The 21,313-nt window shown below is 41.3% G+C and overlaps 1 protein-coding gene across 2 annotated transcripts; it reads left to right on the forward strand.

Annotated features, from left to right (window-relative positions):
• LOC309388884 (bMERB domain-containing protein 1-like) lies at positions 1-20,229 on the forward strand. 2 transcript variants are annotated; one of them, XR_014174860.1, is made up of 7 exons: positions 1-231; positions 4,334-4,454; positions 9,385-9,458; positions 13,691-13,805; positions 15,091-15,164; positions 16,511-16,680; positions 17,990-18,005. XR_014174860.1 is itself a non-coding variant. In XM_081946607.1 (6 exons), the coding sequence occupies exons 1-6, from the start codon at positions 153-155 to the stop codon at positions 16,627-16,629; spliced, it is 582 nt and encodes a 193-aa protein (XP_081802733.1). In that variant the 5' UTR covers positions 1-152; the 3' UTR covers positions 16,630-20,229. The 2 variants fall into 2 exon arrangements, 1 of the variants encoding a protein (XP_081802733.1); XM_081946607.1 differs by having other exon boundaries at positions 16,511-20,229.
• Positions 20,230-21,313: the final 1,084 nt, after the last annotated feature.

Raw genomic sequence — 21,313 nt, forward strand, 5'->3', positions numbered from 1 at the left:
TCCATGCTCTTTTGATTCCCCACTAAATGATTCCTTGATCAAAAGCTGACCTTCGTTTCCTGCTCCATAGAAGTCCTCCTCCTTAGGGAATTCTGACGATTTAAAAAACCGGGGGAAACAGGGGGATTTAAATACCACAGCAAGGAGTGAAGATGGAAAAGGAGATCAAGGCATCTACCCAGTATGGATCCCTGGAATCAACCAGGTGGACTGCAGCAGATCCAGGCAAAGGTAAGTTTACTTTGCACATCTGGGGTACTGCTGAAATACCAATTCAGTTTTATGACCTTTACCTCTAGCAACAGGGCTCAAATCCTTGCACCTGTGCAGGAGAAATATATGTGTGTGTGTGTGTCTGTATGAGTATTGTGTATAAATATGTTTGTATCCATGGTTATTAATGCATGGATATTCATGTGTTAACCGTGCATGGTCTCCTATTCCTTGAAAGTTTTATAGTAGTCAAGAGAAGATTGATGGCTCATTCCTCTACCTACTTCCTACACCCTCCACAGCTCCTGGTGATGTTATGGCTTACAGGAGGGGCTTCTTGGTCACTTGTCTATTTCCCTGGCAATCGAGACAGAATAACTTGTCATTAAGTAGTGATAGGCAGAAAAGAAGACAAGTATGAGGAAGAACATCTGTCTGAGAACCAAAAGATTTGGTTTCTCTTCATCCCCCCCCCCCCAAAGGTATCTGACACAGATCATTGCAGGATGGAGTTTGTTTACTAAAGACTCAAAGGAAGAAGCTCTTACAACAATTGAAGGGCCATAGATAGTCCCTGGAAGTTAAAAACACGTGATTCAGAGGTTGCCAGAAAAGTAGCATCCTCATTCTTAGCGAAGATGCCTGAAGATAGCCTTTATTTTTCTAAAGGAATTTGTTTATTGCTTCCAAATGTGGGTTTTAACTCCAAGTAAGGATTTATTATTTATTTCTCCAGGGGAAAAGCTCCCAATTTTTTGTGAATGGGAAAGCAATAAGCCAGCTTTGACAGCAATAAGCTTAATGACAGAACAGACCCATCGCTTGTCCCTCTGCATCTATTCATCTCCTTTTCTCTTGTAATTATGGATTTAAATTATATAGCAAATAGTATTGAATCAAGTGAGAAGCATCCATCCATCTATCCAACCACTTTATTAAATTTATGCAATAAAACACAAAAACTGTTTGAAGATAAGAAAATGGCATATGGACATGCATTTCAGAAATCTGCTCGTTTCACCTAACTACCTGTCAAAGAAGACACTGTCATTTTAAAAGGTGGCTCTGCCTTGGTAAGGCCACACTTGGAATACTGCATTCAGTTTTGGTCACCACGATGTAGAAAAGATGTGGAGACTCTAGAAAGAGTGCAGAGAAGAGCAATAAAGATGATTAGGGGACTGGAGACTAAAACATATGAAGAACAGTTGCAGGAACTGGGTATGTCTAGTTTAATGAAAAGAAGGACTAGGGGAGACATGATAGCAGTATTCCAATATCTCAGGGGTTGCCACAAAGAAGGGGGAGTCAAACGATCCTCCAAGGCACCTGAGGGTAGAACAAGAAGCAATGGGTAGAAACTAATCAAGGGGAGAAGCAACTTAGAACTGAGGAGAAATCTCCTGACAGTTAGAACAATTAATCAGTGGAACAGCTTGCCTCCAGAAATTGTGAATGCCCCAACACTGGAAGTCTTTAAGAAGATGTTGGATAGTCATTTGTCTGGAATGGTATAGGGTTTCTTGCCTACACAGATGGTTGGACTAGAAGACCTCCAAGGTCCCTTCCAATTCTGCTATTGTATTGTATTGTATCACTTGCTGTAGATAGGGCACTGAGTTTGGGTCATCTCATTGTAAATATAGCTGCTTGTTGACTCTCCACTCTGAAAACAGCATGCCAATTAAAGGAACCATTTCCTGTTCTTCCATACAAATTGAGAGGGCACTCAAGTATTCCCTGCAATGGCTGTGGGAATTTTTGGACCATTACAGTTACATGTCATCTCTCCATCTTCATGCTGCTTCACTTAAGACAACTAAAAGTCTTGAATCGGTCCAGATCAAGTGTTGGAGAGATGTCTTGGTTTATGTAGAAGTCTGAGTATCTCCTAGGCCAGGGGTCTCCAAACTTGGCAACTTTAAGACTTGTGAACTTCAATTCCCAGAATTCCCTAGCCAGCATAGTAGAAATTTGTGCCAGGGCTCGTATTTGACAGAGGCACCCAAACCAGAGCATTTCCGTGTTAATTAGAATGCTAGGCACCTAAAAGCAATTTCTCTTCCCCAAGGTCACACAAGACAGATGTTTGCAGTTTTTTCTCTCTTCTGCTTAGAGGAACTCTTCCTAAACACAACAAAATTGAGCTCAACCCCTGCCCTTTTTTGCTTGCCTTGACCTACCAGCACAGACCAAGTTGGCTCCAATAATGAAATGCCAATCTTATTACTGACCTCTGCTCATACCGTATATGCTAAACAAGCTTTCGTGTAGTAGAGAAGGATGGCACTGCTGGCCTTAAGGTTTGCATAAAGATAACGAAGTTACAAACTTGCTTCTCTCTCCGCACAAGTCACATTTGGCAAAGCTGATCCAAGGATTGCAGAACTCAAATCAATGCAAGATGATTTTGCGGGGTTGGGGGAGATAACTTGTAACTCATGTCCAGTGTTTCAGTTTGTCCACAGGAGCCTGTTGAAAAAAATTTTTTAATGCATGTGCCACCAACTTTCATCAGAATCATTTCCCAGAAGGAGGAATTAACAATAAATAGCAATACTCACAAGGTGGGTGGGGCGGGGAGAACACAGAAACCTAAGAAGCTGATGATTCTAGGTCAGACCTTTGCTCCATTTTGCACAGAATTGCTGGCAATGATTTACAGGCAGCAGTGCTTCTTTGTTCTTTCTGGAGATGCCAAGAATTGAATTTGAGTTCTTGGGTATGCCAAGCATGTACTTTCCTGCTGAGCTACAGCCATTCATGAAAGAACACAAAGGGCACCTTAGCATTTAAAAAAAAACAATGATAGACACTTCAGTGAGGGAACATCCTTATTATCAATGCATCCTCTTCGCTGACAGGTGTGTCATAATTGTTGCTCCCAGTTGGATTTTATTTAAAGAGAGAGGGGGCTTCTTCTTTGACCCAATAAAAAGGCTTTTTTTCTACTCACCCTTAGGAAAAAGACCTATTCAGGCATTTCATTTTCCAATAATATGTTTCATTTCAATGATTCCCCAGGGAAATAATGTGAATAAGTGTGAAGGCAAGCACATACACTGCAATCTTAGAGTTGAGACTCTAAGATTATGTTAAATTCTTGAAGATATGTTGAAGGGCGGGAGGGAGGAATCACTCTATGGTTGACATCCCTTCAACTTCTAGATTGGAGGAGATGCTAAAGATTCTCCCAGTGTTTCACTATTGTTCCATGTCTTTAGCCCTTATTTGCTATTCGAGCATTTTGCTTTAGGTCCAGTTGAAATCCTGATAGGAGGTCAAATACTTTAATTCAGAATCCAAGAGCTGAAGTCCAAAATATTGAGGTAGGGAGGAATCAACATAGACCAAGTATTTCAACCTAGGAGCAACCATCTTTTTCTCACTAATGATCTTTACAGAAAAAGCAACAGAAAAAGCTGCTGACATAACAATGACCTCCTGGCTCTCTTCATTTTTTTTAATTTTGCAACTGGTGTGTATTTAGCAATGCAGCAAATAGCAAAATAAAACAGGATAAATCAAGGCCTAGGAACGAGGGAAGGCCAGTCATGGGGATAGGGAACAAGTGGAATTGCTACACCATTCTAGCATGATGGAGATAATGGATGATGCATTCAGGCTCCAAAAGTCCAATGGGAAACCCTCTCACCACCTTCTAAATAATAGTAGTAGGAATCCCTGTAGCTTCCTTTTCAGCAGAAGTGGGCAAATTTTTTTAAAGCCCTTTCGTGATGGAAAGGATAGGGATAAGCTAGGAAACTATGGAGGATAAGACTGTGGAAACCATGGTTTAGAGATGAAAGAAAATCAGTGTCATGGGGAACAAGGTAAAATTAGGAATGACAGTTCTAACAATGTTGAGGTACTTCCTGTACTAAGGAAGAATTGGGTTTTTTTTATTATAAATATTCATATGGCTGACTATCTTATATACAAGGCTCACAAAAAAGACTGATAAGGTTTCATTGAGTTCCATGCAATTATCATTGCTCAAGATGCTGGCAACACTAATCTTCAGCCTGTTCACTCAAAGAACTGGCTGATGTTAGACCTTCTCCATCTCTTCACCTCCATCCTTCTCACTAACTGATTTTCCTGTCTGTTATTTCTTCAGGGGAAGAAATAGTTTCTATGGCTGACTCTACAGCTACCATTGATGATATTGAAGGAGAACTTTTCAAAATTGAGAGAATCAGGGATGTCCTTGTGCGGAGAGAATCAGAGCTCCGATACATGTGAGTTGGAAATTGGGAAACTTGGGTCTGTGTGTGTATGTGTGATACAGTATTCAGGTGATGAAGTATCATTTTCCAAGTTTGTAAGGTAACAAGAATCAGGTAGTGTTGAATTCTCTTGCTAGATTTTTCCTCCTTCTCCCCTCCTTTTCTTTCACCCTATCAACTCAACAGCTTTTGTTCCTCCATGCAATTTTGAACATGTCTTCATACTCTTCAATCCCCGCATCTGCAACACATTCCTCAGAATAATTGTAGGCTTCATTGCAAGAGAAGAATCTCTCAACAGAATCAGACCAACTTTGCTTCCTCAAAGACTACATTGTTCAACCTGCCCCAGAAATTTCGGAGGTTTCTGTGATGACAAGCTGATTTGGAAAGAACTCTGAGAGTAGCAATGTTTGCAAAGGATTTATATCAGAAAAGCATGGATTAGGTTATTGTTTTTCTATCCTGTAGCCCTCCTGTCTTTCACATATTTGACAGAGAGAGAGAGACAGAGAGAGACAGAGAGAAGAAGAAGAAGAAGAAGAAGAAGAAGAAGAAGAAGAAGAAGAAGAAGAAGAAGAAGAAGAAGAAAGAGAGAGAGAGAGAGAGAGAGAGAGAGAGAGAGAGAGAGAGAGAGAGAGAGAGAGAGAGATATTTCACTAACATGTCATATCTGTGAAAATATCCCTTCTGTCAGCTTAACAATTTCCTTTAAACTTGTCACTCTGAATATCTTCAAGAGTTCAAACATGGACAGCATGATTGTAAAAACAAGAAAGCAGACCAGTATTTTGAGATTAGCCTGCACTGCCTATAGCTTTAGGCAGTGGTAAAATTCATTTTTTTTAATACCGGTTCTGTGGGTGTTGCTTGATAGGCATGGCAGGGAAAGGATACTGCAAAATCCCCATTTTCTCCCCACTTCTGGGACCAGCCAGAACTACTCAAAATTTTTGCTACCGGTTCTCCAGAACCTGCTGAATTTCATCCCTGGCTGTAAGGCACTGTGAGAGAAGGACGTCCTATTTGTGTCATGCCACAACCTATTTCTTTGCTGTCTCATCAGTAAGAGCTAATTTTCCAAAACTGAAACTTGGAATGGTTAAGGATATATTTCTGTAACTCAGATTCTTTTACTAAAGAATAATTTCCTTCTGGCTTTTAATCACTCCATACTGGAAGCAAGTAAGTTGTGAATTCTGAGGATAAAGGTGACTATTCCAAGTTCCGGACTTAGCAAGGAAGGTATGTTGCAGACCCCATCAGTTAAAGAATCCCAATTGGTAGGGTCTAGGAAGAGACTTTTTCTGCCATTGCCCCGTCCTATGAAAGAATCTTCCCCCAAGAGTAAATGACCCCCCCCCTCTCCTGACCTATCACAAAAATGAAGACTTGGCTCTACCAACTCACATGGGGCTCAAAGAGTGGCATGCGAATCTGAAAGTGGTTAGAGACCTGAAGGCTTTCACTGCCTCCTACTGCCTTTTAATTTATTTTTGCTGTGTTTTTACTTGGCTCCCATTTTACTGATCTTGGTATGTACTACGTTTTTATATGGCTTCTAAAGCTTTTGTCTGTAAACTGCCCAGAGTCATTCTGAGAGTAAGATGGGTGATATCTAAATTTGATAGGCAGACAGAGAGACCAAGAGGCAAAGCATTTTAAAAGGTGATTCTAGCCAATGTATATTTCTCTTTTAAATTACTGTATTTTTCAGAGTATAAGACACACATTAGTTTTTGGGGAGGAAAACAAAAACATTCTGTCTCTGCCTACCAGCATCCATTGGTATTCATCTTGCTAGCATCCTTGCAGCAAACAGCAAACAGTCTGGTCAGTTTCAGCACATCATCACAGCCTGATTCAGCACAAGCAGCCAATTGGCAATTGGACTGGCCTCCCAGAATACCACCTATCAGCTGTTCCAGGCTGCTGGGATCACCACAACCTATCACCGCATGTCATGTTTTTGGCCTCTGTGTGTCAGATTTTCAGCCTCCGCACACTCCGTTTGAGACCCATTCCAGACTGCCAGGATCATCACAGCACCTCACCACCGATCTCCCCCTCCATGCATTGCATTTTTGGCCTCCACGCATCGCATTTTCTGGCCTCTGTGCATTGCGATTTCAGCCTCTGCACGCCCCGTTTTCAGCCTCTGCATGCCCCATTTTTGGCCTCCGTGCATCACATTTTTGGTTGGTTCCAGGCCGCGGGGATCTCAGTTGCTGCCTTCAATCCCTATTGATCCCTGCCAATCCCTGCCACCTGAAAAAAGCCAAAAATATGATGCATGAAAGCCAAAAACTCAACGCATGGAGGCAGCAATCCGCAACTTGGAATGTGTCTAAAATGGAGCATGCGGAGGCTGAAAACGTGTCACATGGAGGCTGAAAACGGTCAAAGGGTGGGGGCTGGTGGAGCTTCAGCAATATTCAGTGTATAAGACATACAGGCATTTCTACCCACTTTTGGGTGGAGAGCACATGTTATATTCTGAAAAGTAAGGTATACAGATCAGCTGTGTAACAATGCATGTGTTAGGGTTCTAAATACCATGCAGAAATAAATCATTGTCCAAGGCAAAACATCATTTAAGGTGCAATTTATTCCGCAGGCATGTTAGTACGGCTATGGAAATTCCAACTCTAAATTACATCCTCTAAGTTCAACCAGTTGAAAGTTCATGATCTCTCCCCACACCCACAAATCCATCACATGTTCCAATCATATTCTTCCACGCTGGCATGTACACCCATCTTCTTCCGGCCAGGTGTCGAGATGCGAAGACAAAAGATGACCTTGGCTTCTACAAAAGAATGTCAACAATCCATTCTACAATCCTACTCCTTTCTATTCCCCCTCCCAACTACTACACTAATGAAACAGCATAGAGAATTATTAAAAAGTGTGGCAGGCCAAAGATCCTAAAAAGAATATAATTACAGGCCTGACAGTACAATGATAGACATATCTATTCAAAGTTCATAATCTTAGGCTCATCAGAGTTTACTCTTACATGTAATGCAGTGTTACAAAAAGATTTTAAAATGTACAGTGTGGATCTATAGATTTACTTAATGGGATACGAATCTAAAATTTTGGTCTTTATCCTTGGTCAGACTCAGAACCATGGATAGCTCCTTCAAACTGTGTGCAGCCTTGCTCAGTCTGGCATCTTTTTATATGCATTATTAGTATTAGTATTTTGCTTAGCACATACATTCTCCTGCATTTTTTCTCTTAATTTTCATTCATATTTACTGAATAAAGGGTGAAAATTATTTCAAAAGAGAGAAAGTTGCAGAGGTTTTGATAAGTGAACTGTAGTTTTCCTACACCTAACTAATGAAGTTTTTTTTTTTTTGCTGTGCAAACATAGTCATATCATAATATGCATTATTATTTATTTATCTGCCTTCCCACTTTCTACATAACTCAGAGTGGTTTAATAATCAAATTAAAACAGCCAGAAATAACAACAGCAATTAAAAACCAACACATCACAAACTAATGAACTGATATTTACTTAGTTTCAGGCACTGCTGTTTCTTTGAGTGTGCTTTCTAGCAAGTATGTGTAAAGACACACAATGTACATATAATATTTAGGCATATTGCAGGGAGTGTGTGTGGAGAGGGGTTCTTTCAGCTGGAGTTTTCAACTATAGTTGGAGATAGGGGAATGGGGCACAGGACAAGGTATCTATCTGTCTGTCAATCTGTCTATCGCTATCTATCTATCTATCTATCTATCTATCTATCATCTATCTATCTATCTATCTATCTATCTATCTATCTATCTATCTATCATCTATCTATCCATCCATCCATCCATCCATCCATCCATCCATCCATCTATCTAGATTGACCGACAGATATCTTGTCCTGTGCTGCATTCCTCTATCTCCAACTGTAGTTGGAAACTCCAACTGAAAGAATCCCCCCACCCCCACCCCCACCCCACACTAGCTAGCTAGCAAGCTATCATGCCTCAATCATCTTCTATCTACTTTTCTCTTTAGATTGATTCTCTTAAATTCAGTGTCATTTTCCTTTTGAAGAAATAAGGCAATTACCATTGAAAGAGTAGTACTTAGACATTGCCTTCCATAATCATGTATAGTTTCTGTGTTCACTTTAGCTTGATAAATATTGTTTTCTCTTTCTATAGAAATGTTACTAAAATCCTATATATGAAATAAAAATAAAACATAATACAGAAACATACACAAAAACATAAGCCTACAAGTACAAAACTGAAGATCTAGCTTAAAAATACCCCCATATGTGAACCAGTAACCATATCTTATTCTTTTATATGATTGCATTATATCACTATTTACATTTTCCATTATCCCCCCCACCTTAATTAATCTATAAAACTCTTTATCATCCAGCTATTTTTTCTACTATTGTAATATAATCCATAAGAGATTACAGTTTTTAATAAAAGAGTGTGTAGTTATCTCTCTCTCTAGAAATGTGAGTTTTGCCATTCTGTCAAATCCATAACTTCAAACATCCATTCTTCAATATTTGGAACTTCTTTATTTTTCAATTTCTGCACATATAAAAAATCTTGCTGCCATGATCATCTACAACAATAATACAACACTGGGTTTTTTATTCAGTTTTCTTCCATAACTTTTAATAAGTCCTATTCTGGTTTCATTTGTTTTGTTTTGTTTTGTTTTGCTCAATCATGTCCAATTCTTGAAGGTTGCCTAGATAAGTTCCTGCAGTTTTCTTGGCAAGGTTTTTTTCTGAAGTGGTTTGCCATTGCTTTCTTCCTAGGGCTGAGAACATGGCTGGCCCAAGGTTATCCAGTTGGTTTTTTGCCCAAGTTAGAAATCATGATCTCCCTAATCTGATGCCTTAACCACTACATCAAAACAACTCTATTTTATGCTCAGGACTATGTTTTTTTTCTGTTTGTGCAGGATGGATGATATCCAGCTTTGTAAGGAAATCAGCAGGTTGAAAAAGGAGTTACAGAAGTTAATTTCAGTGCCAGGTAAGGCCTATACTTGGAGTGATTGAGCCAACAACTGCTGTAGGATTTATAAGACACTGTTTTCCTATAGAATTATGAAAATTCCTAAGATTCAAATTCAGCAGCAATTATTGAAAAAAGTTCAAGAGGCTGCATGGCAGCCTTAATTGAATTGCCTGTGGCCTATGAGCTCCATATTTCAATATCATTCAGTTGATGAGAGTCAGTTCCATCAATAGATTCTGCTGTACTTGGAAAAGATCACATCTGCCAGTTCTTTCAGTTCTCTGGAATATATACCACCTGGACCTGGGGATCTGAATTCATCTCAAGTGGATAGGTGTTTTTAAACCAATTTCTTACCTATTTTAATCCACATTTCTGTTCTGTCTCCCAATATGCTGCATTTGTTGGGTTGGACTATCCCCCCTCCCCCCCCTAGTATTATTTTGGTTTGGGCCCTTAGTATTAATTTTTCAGAGTTTTCCATGTGCCCTGAGCTGTTTTCAGTTTTAGGGTTTCCAATAAACAGGTACACATTAAATTCAAAGTTAACAGGTAAGAGGAAAATGTCATAAAGAGACAGGAAGATTAATATGGATTTCAAAAACCCAGTAAGCAGATATTTTCCTGTCTCTGCAGGCAAGAAGTAAGAAAAACTTTCTTGGGAGACTATTCTACAACTGGGGTGCTGATAATAATAATAATAATAATAAATATTTATTTCTTAGCTGCACCCTCTCCCGAAGGACTCGGGGCGGCGTACAACAAAACATAGGAAATAAATATATCGACATACATATAACAAAACATATACCAAGACATATATACGACATATACAAGGAGGAGGTGAACTGATAGATAAAAACAAGTAAAAACACAATGTTTAAAAACCCCTAAATAAATTGAATGCAATTAAAATACCCCAAATAAAAAACCCGTCAGGAGCGATATAGTTGGATCAAAGTTGAGCCAGGCCAGCAACTTGAAAAAGGTGGGTCTTGAGCTTTACACGAAAGGAGCGGAGGTCAGAGGTATTCCTAATATCCGGGGGAGGTCATTCCACAGGGCTGGGCCCGCCACAGAGAAGGCTCTACTCCTAGGCGCCGCCCCTCGACACTGTCTGGTGGACGGCACCTGGAGGAGGCCCTCTCTGTGCGAGCGGATTGGTCGCAGGGATGTATGGGGCAGAATACGATCCCGCAAGTAACTAGGTCCTGAGCCATGGAGCGCTTTAAAGATTGTTATCAAAACCTTGAAACGCACCCGATAGACCACAGGAAGCCAGTGCAGCTCGCGCAGGAACGGTGTCACATGTGAGTACCTAGTACTCCCCATAATTACCCGCACGGCTGCGTTCTGGACCAACTGTAGCCTCCGGGTGCATTTCAAGGGAAGCCCCATGTAGAGAGCGTTACAGTAGTCCAAGCGAGACGTCACCAGCGCATGAGTGACTGTGCGTAAGGAGTCCCGGTCCAGTAGGGGGCGCAATTGGCGCACCAGGCGAACCTGGTGGAACGCCCCCCTTGCCACGGCTGTCACATGGTCATCCATGGACAGCTGGGCATCCAGGAGGACGCCCAAATTGCGCGCCCGCTCCACGGGGGCAAGTTGAATGCCCCCGATGGCCAATGATGGAATTAATTGGCTGAACCGGGGAGCCGGTACCCACAGCCACTCCGTCTTGGAGGGGTTGAGTTTGAGTCGGTTGTCATCCATCCAGATCCGTACGGCTTCCACACACCGGGACATCACTTCGATGGGCTCGTTGGGGTGGTTCGGGGTGGAAAAGTACAGCTGAGTATCATCAGCGTACAGATGGTATCCCACCCTGAAACCACGGATGATCTCACCCAGCGGCTTCATATATGTGTTGAACAGGAGTGGCGAGAGGACCGACCCCTGTGGAACCCCACAAGTAAGGGGGCGTAGGGTCGACCTCTCCTCCCCTGCCAACACATGCTGCGTCCGGCCAGAAAGGTAGGAGCCGAACCACCGCAAAACGGTGCCCCGGACCCCCAACCCCTCCAGCCGGCGCAGCAGGATACCATGGTCGATGGTATCAAAAGCCGCCGAGAGGTCTAATAGGACCAGGATAGAGGAACAACCTCTATCTCTGGCCCTCCAGAGATCATCCACCAACGCGACCAAGGCCGTCTCCGTGCTGTGACCGGGGCAGAAGCCGGACTGGCGCGGGTCTAGATAATCATTTTCCTCCAGATGCCGTGGAAACTGGTAGGCCACCACACTCTCTACAACCTTCGCCAAAAAGGGAAGGTTGGAGACAGGACGATAATTGGCCAGCTCCAAAGGATCCAGGGAAGGCTTCTTGAGCAAGGGTCTCACCACCGCCTCTTTCAAGGCGGCCGGGAGAGACCCCTCGCTCAGCGAAGCGTTCACTAGGTCCAGGAGCCAGTCTCGTGTAACCTCCCAGGATGCCAGTACAAGCCAGGAGGGGCACGGGTCCAATAAACATGTGGTGGGTCGCAGTCGTCCACGCATTCTGTCCAAATCCTCGATGGCAACCAAGTCAAACTCCTCCCAGGTCGATTCCTCAAGACTCGCCACGGACGTCTCCATTGGACCACTAACAGGGACCCAATCCTTCCGGATTTGAGCGATTTTATCCTGCAGATATTTCCCAAATTCCTCTGCTCTGCCCTGTAGAGGGGCCTCCCGCGGCCTCTGAAACAAGAGGGAGCGGGACACCCGAAACAGGGCGGCAGGGCGGTTCTCTGCGGATGCAATGAGAGTGGCACAATATTGGCGTTTGGCCACTCTCAATGCCACAAGGTACGTCCTTAAATGGGCTCGTGCCTGTGTTCGATCAAGTTCGGAACGAGAGGATCTCCAACGACTCTCTAGACGTCTCTTGCGGCATTTCATCACCCCCAGCTCCTCGGTAAACCAAGGGGCCAGGGTGGATCGTTGCCGCCGGAGAGGCCGCAAAGGCACCACCCGGTTCAAGGCCCCGGTAGTCGCATTATTCCACGCGACCACCAGGTCCTCTACCCGGGGGCGGGTCAAGGTTACAGGAGGTGGCCCAAGCTCCGTCTGGAACCTATATGGTTCCATCAGGCGCCTGGGGCGGAACCATCTAGTGCTTTCCGGTTCCGCCTCCCCGCAGCGGGAGGTAGCACCAGGGAAGTCAAGACGAAGGAGTGAGTGGTCTGACCATGACAGGGGAGTGATGGTTAAGTCCCCTCCTCCCAGATCACTCAACCACTGGCCAGAGACAAAAACGAGGTCCAGAGTGTGTCCTCCCTCGTGTGTCGGGCCCTGAATCATTTGAGTCAGGTCCATGGCTGTCATGGAAGCCATGAACTCCCGAACCCCCTCTGATGCTTTTCCCATCGATGGCAGGTTAAAATCCCCCATCACTAAAAGTTTGGGGGTCTCAACCGCCACCGATGCGATCAGCTCGAGGAGTTCAGGCAGGGCCGCTGATGTATAGCGAGGAGCCAGGTATACTATCAGCAGGCCCAACTGTCTCCCAGGGCCCCATTTCACAACAAGGGATTCACATCCGGACGTCTGTGGCGCAGTAGACTCCCTCGGCTCTAAGTCCTCCCGAATAATTACTGCCACCCCACCGCCCCTTCCCTGGGCCCGGGGCTGGTGAAATGCTCGGTAGCCTGGTGGGCACATTTCCACGAGGGGAAGACCTCCCTCGTGGCCCAACCAGGTCTCCATTATTCCCGCGAGGTCCGGCTCCCCCTCTAAAATTAGATCGTGAATGAGGGGGGCCTTGTTAACAACGGACCTCGCATTGCATAACAACAGCCTCAGGCCCTGGGTCTGTAACTCTTGACCACCTAGACCGCAGGGATTGGTACAAGCGACCGGGTGTAACCAGCAACCACGGTCTCCCAACCGACTATAAGTTCTTAATCTGTCCTCGTATCTGCCCCTCCCTGCGACCGTTGGAATTAAAGAGCCCTGTATAGGAATGATATCCTCCCCCTCCTCCTCCCTTCCGCTCCTTCTGCTCACAACCACACCTGGAGGCCCAGCTCTCACATCGCTCCTGATCTGACCCACCCGCCCCCGCCCCCCCACCCTGGAGCCCCCTAAAAAGGATAAAAAACATTTCATTAAAAAACCCCTAAGTTTGCGCTTCCTAATCAATAATCTAATCTAATCTAAACAATTATCTTTCTAGGAATTCATCCATTCTCAGAATTATCTTCATCTTTCCTGCAAAATGTTTCAATAATAAACATATTTGTACATGTATTTTCCCCATACTGCAGAAAATAAAAAATCAAAAGAAGACAAACAGAAGGAGGAGGAGTTAGTGCAACAAATTCATAAACTTGTAGAGACTCGGGATTTCCTTGTGGATGATGTAGAGTTTGAAAGGCTCAGGTAAAGATGCCAATTTTCTTGATTACCTTATGTTCCCCCAATCCTGCAAACATTCCAAGGAAACACATAGTAGTTATTCTTTTTTATTCCTATAATAACACTGCAAAACTGATGCCCAATATTACTATAACTCCCAGAATTCCAAACCAACATTGCAAATAATTAGCATTTCTGGGAATTGCAGTCCAGCAAATCTAGTAGATGTCATGTAGCAGAAAAATGCACTAGAAAGATGTAGATTCAGAAGGGTCAATTGTGATTTTGGGATCCTAATTATCCTAACCCATCTTTTGGGGACTGAGTTTGACAAGGTTGCTGCCAAAAGGTCAATGTTTTATCTACTGTACCTTGCAGGGACTCTGTTAAACCAGTTGGCATTCTGAACTCAAAGTCAGAATTTCTTTCACTTCTTCTCTGTATTGTATTACATTCAATTTTGCATTAATCATACCATACTGTTAAAAACACTGTTTGGACTTTTCCAAAGGAAATGTGGCAACAGGAGTTGATTACAGGAAGTTCTTGACTTACCACCATTCTTTTAGTGATTGTTTGAAGTTAAAATGGCACTGAAAAAGCGAGATATGAACATTTTCCATGCTTAGGACCATTATAGCATCTCCATGTCATGTGATCAAACTTTGGAAGCTTGGCAATTGGCATGTTTTATGATGGTCACAGTGTCCCAGGGTCATGTGATCATTTTTTTGTGACCTCTGACAAGCAAAGTCAATGGGGAAGCCAGATTCTCTTAATAACTGTTTTACTAACGTAACCACTGCAGTGCTTCACTTAATAACCGTGGCAAGAAAGGTTGCAAAATGGGACAAATTGCATTTAACAGTTGTCTTGCTTAGCAATGGAAATTTTGGACTCATTGTGGTCGTAAGGTGAGGACTACCTATACAGAAAAGTAATCAAGGCAGGAATACAATCTTAACAAAATCATAAGTTATCTTCTCAAGAAAACCAACATATTACCCCAAACTTCTTAATTGGTTCTTTAAGGTTCTGTGAATTTTGAAATGTTTTATAAAATGAAAAAAAACAAGTATATGTAGCCAGTGACCAGGCACTTTTAAATCCCACGGAAGTACCTTCCTTGGTTGTCCTGCCAATCAATGGGAACAAATTTATTTACTACTCTAAATGAGAGAATTCAAGAATCAAAGAAAAGTAGCTTTCTCTTTCACAGAGGTTTAGAGAGCCATCACTCAGACTGCTTTGTAATCGTCTTTTCAAACCTAAGAAAAGACTGCTTTGATGCAGTTTCCTCTTTTCACAGAGAACGAGAAGAAGATAAGGAAATGGCTGAATTTTTAAAGAACAAGCTTTCCAAAACCTGCCTTCTGAAAACAAGTAGGTACTCATGAATATGGAGTTGCCTCTCCCATTTTTTATGGACAAGATAAGGTGTCCATGCTTATTCAAAGGGAGAGAGAAAGAAATCTGCATGGTATTAAGCAAAATCAGTGAGTTTGTATTATTGGCTGTACTTTATCCTGCATATACTTATATTCGTATTATGTCCTGATTAAATTTATAGCTTCCATAATGTGACAAATGTTTCATTATTATATTACATTTTATATATTTGTTGTTGTTAGTTACAAAGTTGCATCTGACCCATCACAACCCCACCCCATGGACAATGTTCCTCCAGGTCTTCCTGTCATCTACCATCCTCTGGAGTCCATTTAAGCTCACACCTACTGCTTTGGTGACTCCATCCAGCCACCTCATTCTCTGTCATCCCATTCTTCATTTGCCCTCCATCTTTCCCAGCATATATATAAATAATTATAGGGTTGGAAGAGATGGTTTAGGCCATTGAGTTCAACTCTAGTCTCTGTGCAACAATCCAAATTAAACTGTCCCAGACTGATGGCTATCCAGCTGCTTCTTCTCCACCCCCAATGACAGGAAACCCACCATCATTTTGAATAATTGCTTCTCCTCTCTGCTTATTCAGAAATCATAATTTTCTTCTAACTTTCATCCAGGATTGGCTTTTTATAAGGACAATCCCTGCACTTTAAAATGAGAGATAACAGGTCTGGACTTTCCTTTACTCTTCCATATATTGGAAGAGTGCTATTCACATCCCCACAGTCATTTTTTTCCCAAGGTTAGACATGCCAAGCTCATTTAATCTTTTTCAATAGGTTTATGTTTCTAGTCCTCTGATCATCCTTACAGGCTTTCTTTGAACCAATTTCTCTAAATCCTTCTTGAAGTGTGATGACTGAAACTGGACACAGTACTCAGGATGGAGTTTGAACAAAACAGACCTCGAGTAATTACTGTTTGTGATTAAAACAAGTGTAAAGCTGTTGATTGCATTTGCATTTTTGCAACCATATGTCACTGTTGGCCAATGGAATAATGCAATCAACCTCTCTGAGTCATTCAAAAAATGTAATGCCCAAAACAGGAGCAATATTGAAGGTGGGAGACTGATCAGTGCAACATTTTAATGGAGGTAAGATTTTTTGTGATTTTTACAACTGTTTAATTAAGGGCATTTACCCCTCTGTGAATATTCAATACTCATTAGTTAGTTCTGACCCAGCACCGCTACTCAGTCTTTCCTAATGAATTGCTCGGACAACAGAGGGAGCCCTTTTCCCCCAGATCAATTTGTAATTCATTCTCCAGAGCTGTATGTCAAGTTCTTACGGCAATAATTGATTGTTTCTTCATAGCTCCTGTAAAAGAAAAGAAGTTGACATCAAGAGGACAACAAACCTCTCCACCCTATGTAACAAAGACAAGCCTCATCTTCTTGAAGGAGTGCTGTGGCTTCACCTGCTCAATCATGTAGGCTAGAGCTAAGGGGCATGTGCTCTACACCAAGCACAAAATCCAGTCATGGGTAAGCCCTGCCCACTTCCTGGTTAACCGGATCCATTCAAATCATAGTAGATTCACAAGCCTATTGAGCAGAGATGAGTGATTCCACTGTGGACAATATGTTGACAGAAAGCATACAGGACCCTAAAGGTCTATATAGCCAGAGTTTGGTGGAGATCAGAAGCAAACAACACAAGATGCTCATGAAAGAGAGCCAAACAAGGGACACAGACCCAGATATTTAATACCATGTTTTCCTTCTTATAACTATTGTAACAGGGATAGCATCCCAACCCACACCATCCCAAGTTAGGATGTAGTTTGCATGTTGGTGGCAGATTTATAAGTTCTAGTGACATAGGTACAGAAATGTACTGACACAGATCCACGCGCACACTCATCCACATACGAAGTAGAAGGACTGAGCACTTCCTTCCATTTCCTGATACTCTAAAACAGGAAGTACCAGCAGAATGATTCTCAATATACTGGATTGCTGCTGTTCATCATGTTGCATCCACCCTGCCCTGCTTCTATGAAGTTTCCTAGCAACTGTGGGACCCAGATATGTCTGCATCATCTCCACAAAGGTTACCCTCATGTGCAGAATGACAGCTGGGCATCAGCATTACTCTTAGATTACTACATGCAGTGATCTTATCAACAGAAATTGATTCTTGTGGCAAAGTCAAACATGCAATCAAGAATTGCTTCCAAACTCATGGTTTTCCTACATGCATGAAAACTGCTGTAAGATACCAAAGTGAATGGCATTGTGTATGTTTTCAGTGCAACATTCAGGATCAAATATTTTGCTGTGTGGCAAAACAAATTTTGCCTCCTGCTTATATGCGAAGGGATGCACAGGTACTGACTGTAAGGAAAATAACCCCATGAAACTGTAAGGAAAAGGGTATGTATTGAGTAACCCAAGAGTTTGATTGCCTATCCTTACATGTTCTTAACAGCTCATCCACTGCCTTCTTTAAAACCTCTAGGGAACATTTCTTCAACATCATCTGAGCTATTCCTCAATGTTTTAACCAAAGAAGTTATATTTAATTTTAGATCATTTTTCTACAACCCACATTCTCAACTATTTCTTTGCTCTAGTTAAACTGCTGTTCATCCTCTGTGATATGATTTCACATAGTTGAAAACTTTTCTTGTGCTCCTTACTCCAGCTCTTTTTCTCCGAGGTGACTCAGAACGTTCCCAAGTGGCTACTGTAGGTTGTGATGTCTTTGTATTCTCCATAGCTGAGCTACTGAGTGAGAGGAAACCTGGAACTGAGAGGACAGAAACATCTTCTCCATTTCATTTTCCCTCAGGTCTTCTGCAACCACCCCAGGGTCAATCTCCTTGGCAAGAAGCCTCAGACAGAAAGTACTGTAAGTAATTCTTTCCAAGCAAGATTTATTGAGATGAACAAGATAGCATTACAATAATGTCAACAACAGTGTTTCCATTAAGAACCCTAATTTATCCGCTAATGCATTAGGGCAGAGATTTTCTTAATTTATTTCTAACATCCTTCCAGTGATTGAATTAAAAAAAAGTGGGTCTCTTCTCTGGCCCTGGAGCAGTTTGCTACTTATAATGAATATAATTTGATCCTATCTGAGGTGGGCCAGGCCATCGCTTGAAGTTGAGAAGGTCTACTTCATTTTCAAGTATTTAGATGTCTATGGAGATTCTCAGTCATCCAGCTCGCCTTCTTGAAAGTAGATACAAGCTCAGAAAACAAGCATAGATAAAGGTTTGGATAAAAAAGCAGAAGCTTCAATTGCAGTTAAAAGGTGAAATGAAAATCACACCTGAAACACATGAGTAATAGAGCGGTCACCTAGATGAACTGGAAGTGATCAGAATGAGATCATGGGAAAGGGAAGAAATGGTTCTAAATAGCAAGGTAATGCAACATGCTACTCTCTGGATTGGTGGGTAACAATTGTGCCTACTTTCTTATATTGTGGGTGCTTTTTAAACAGACCTACAAAGAAATCAGCCTCTTGTCAGTTCTATATGTTTGCATGGCTGATATACATACAATATACTCTGTAATGATGTGGTCAAAAGAGTTGACTTCATTCCTGATATCTGAGGGTTTTATATGAAGCCCTTCAGTAAATCCTTTGGCACACAAAAACTTTATTTCCTATTTGATTTTAAATTTTAAAAAGTGTTGAATTTCTCTGATCACTGTCTTTTTCAATTTTCACAGTTAAAATGATGGGCATGTCTTTGTCCTTTTCTCAGACATGTATTTTGCTTCCTAAAGCATGGTCTTTTCTGCAGGGACAAAAAGCATTGGGTTATGGAAGAGAGAGAAACCGCTGCTGATTTATCCATGGCCTAGAAAGTTCCATACAGTCTCCATAGAAGTCTTATCTGTATATTGGGCAAACTAAATCTCTAGCATTGAAGGAATCTTGCACCATATGCAATGCGTTTTAGAAAGTAGGTTGAAGGAAAACTCTAAAATTTTATTGTGAGATCACACATTTCCAAGGGGCACAGTCCTTTATCCCTCCCTACTAATGTTTATGGTATATAATTTAATTCTATGTACCTGAGACTGCCTCCAAGATTTTTGATGCATACTTATTATTGAGATCAAATTGGACTCATTCAAATTTGGTTTCAGGATTTCATTTCATAAAATTCAACCAATTTAAATGTGCCATCTTCAGCATCTACAGTATATAAATATTGTCAATTTTCTCCAAATTGATGCATGGAATGACATGAGGGAAGGTATTCATTGGCAGGAAACCCAGGAATCCCTTAAGTAATGAATTTCCTAGTATCAATTAATTTGGAAAGATGGGGTATACCAGAAAAAAATTTCCAAACCACAACTAACAGTAGAATACCTACCCCCATAACCCCCAAGAATCAAGTCAATATTTAGTACTGTCAAATTCCTTTATAATGATATTTTTCTTTATGTAATTTTAGAAGTAGCTTGCAGGCCATTAGCACTCCAAGATGATTCACATCCAGGTCTTCATCCTATCTCATCTTCATCTCCATCTCCATCCTATTCCATTTCTTCTTGTACTTATTCATATATGAGTTGAATTCTTCACATCACTATGATGGACACATAATTAATTGAGCTTATTGAAACCTATGCGCTTCTCTTTCCTCATCTGTAAAGTGTGTACAACTTAATCCTTCTATGAAACCTAACAAAACAATAAAATCTCCCTCAAAGCAAGTTTGATTTGCTGTTACTGTTTTGTACAATATAGTTGTTGGTTTTTTTTTCCTGTTGGTCTGCCCCATATTATTACTGTAAAATACTTTAAAGACCAGTATTGTGTGGGCAGGATAACTGTCCCTTGTTCTCCTCCCCATGAATATTGTCTATCTGAGAACAAAATTGATAACTGTGGCAAGAAAAATCTACAGAGATGAATGTTATAAAAGTGACATGAAGTAAAACAATAAAAGAGTGATTCCCACTACTGACATCACATATAAAGGGTCTTCTAATAAACCTTGTATGTTCAACTAAATAATTTTGCAAGATTCTTTTCTGGTCCAAAATGAATCGACACTATGAAATTTTGCAAACATATGAATGTAGGAGGAAGGAACCTATTCTAAACTCTGTATTCTATTCTAATGATTCAATTTTTGTTAAAATAAATCCTTCAGCAGGTTCTGCAGCTTTCTGAAAGAGATACTGTGATTACTGTACCAGGCCAGTATTTTTTCCAAGTTTTGCCCTTATGTTATTTTATTTAGTACATTTATGTTACATGTTTCTTGAATCATAGCATTTAAGGTAGTTGTTCTCAGCTGTCTTCTTAACAGGCACTGCGCAAAATCAGAGCAGTTTAGCTATAGCACGGTGGCTGATTCATTTTGAACATTTCCAGAAATCAGCCTTTCAGTCCCCTTACTCCTCTAAATCTAAATTACAATGTACCTCAGGTGGATCCAGTTTATTCTTAATCTCTCTAGATTTATCTGGGCACAATATTGATGAGAGTATTTGTATAATCACTACTTGTTGAGAACTTCTCAAAAACCACCAGCCAATCCATTGGATTCTCTGACCAATAGCTGAAGACAAAAAACAACCAGTTGATAAGATCTTGCCTGCTAGTCAGTTAGAACATTTTCATTGCATCTGCCAAGGTCTATGCTTAATATACCCTTTCTTCTGTTAAAGGATAATAATCAAAGAGTATAATTTCCTGGTTTTTATGACTTTTTTGTTTATCATAAGGCCAAGCCACTGCCACCATCTAAATTCTTAATGCTTGTATGCCATCAGTTCTGTCTTAGGACTCCTTTCTCATGACAACATGCTCTACATTGGGATGGGAAATGAGATGGACTGAAAGCTCCCTACTACAGACACCATTCATTCAAGTACAAGGCGATGCTATTTACCCAGGAATATATCAAAATTTCAATATCAAGTTGCATATAACTAATTTCAAAGTTGCACAATCAACTAGAAGTTGATATAGCACCTGTATTTTGATTGCATTTATGTTTAGGGGGGAAAAATATAATCTGTGTTCTGGGATTTGTCAAAAGCTTGTTCATTGCTTTGCGTCATTTTGCTCCAAGGGAGATATTACTTGACCATGAATACCATCTTATGGTTTGGTGAATATTCAAATTGAACAGTC

This window comes from Natrix helvetica, assembly GCF_964273705.1.
Source record: "Natrix helvetica genome assembly, chromosome: 1".
Taxonomy (NCBI): domain Eukaryota; kingdom Metazoa; phylum Chordata; class Lepidosauria; order Squamata; family Natricidae; genus Natrix; species Natrix helvetica.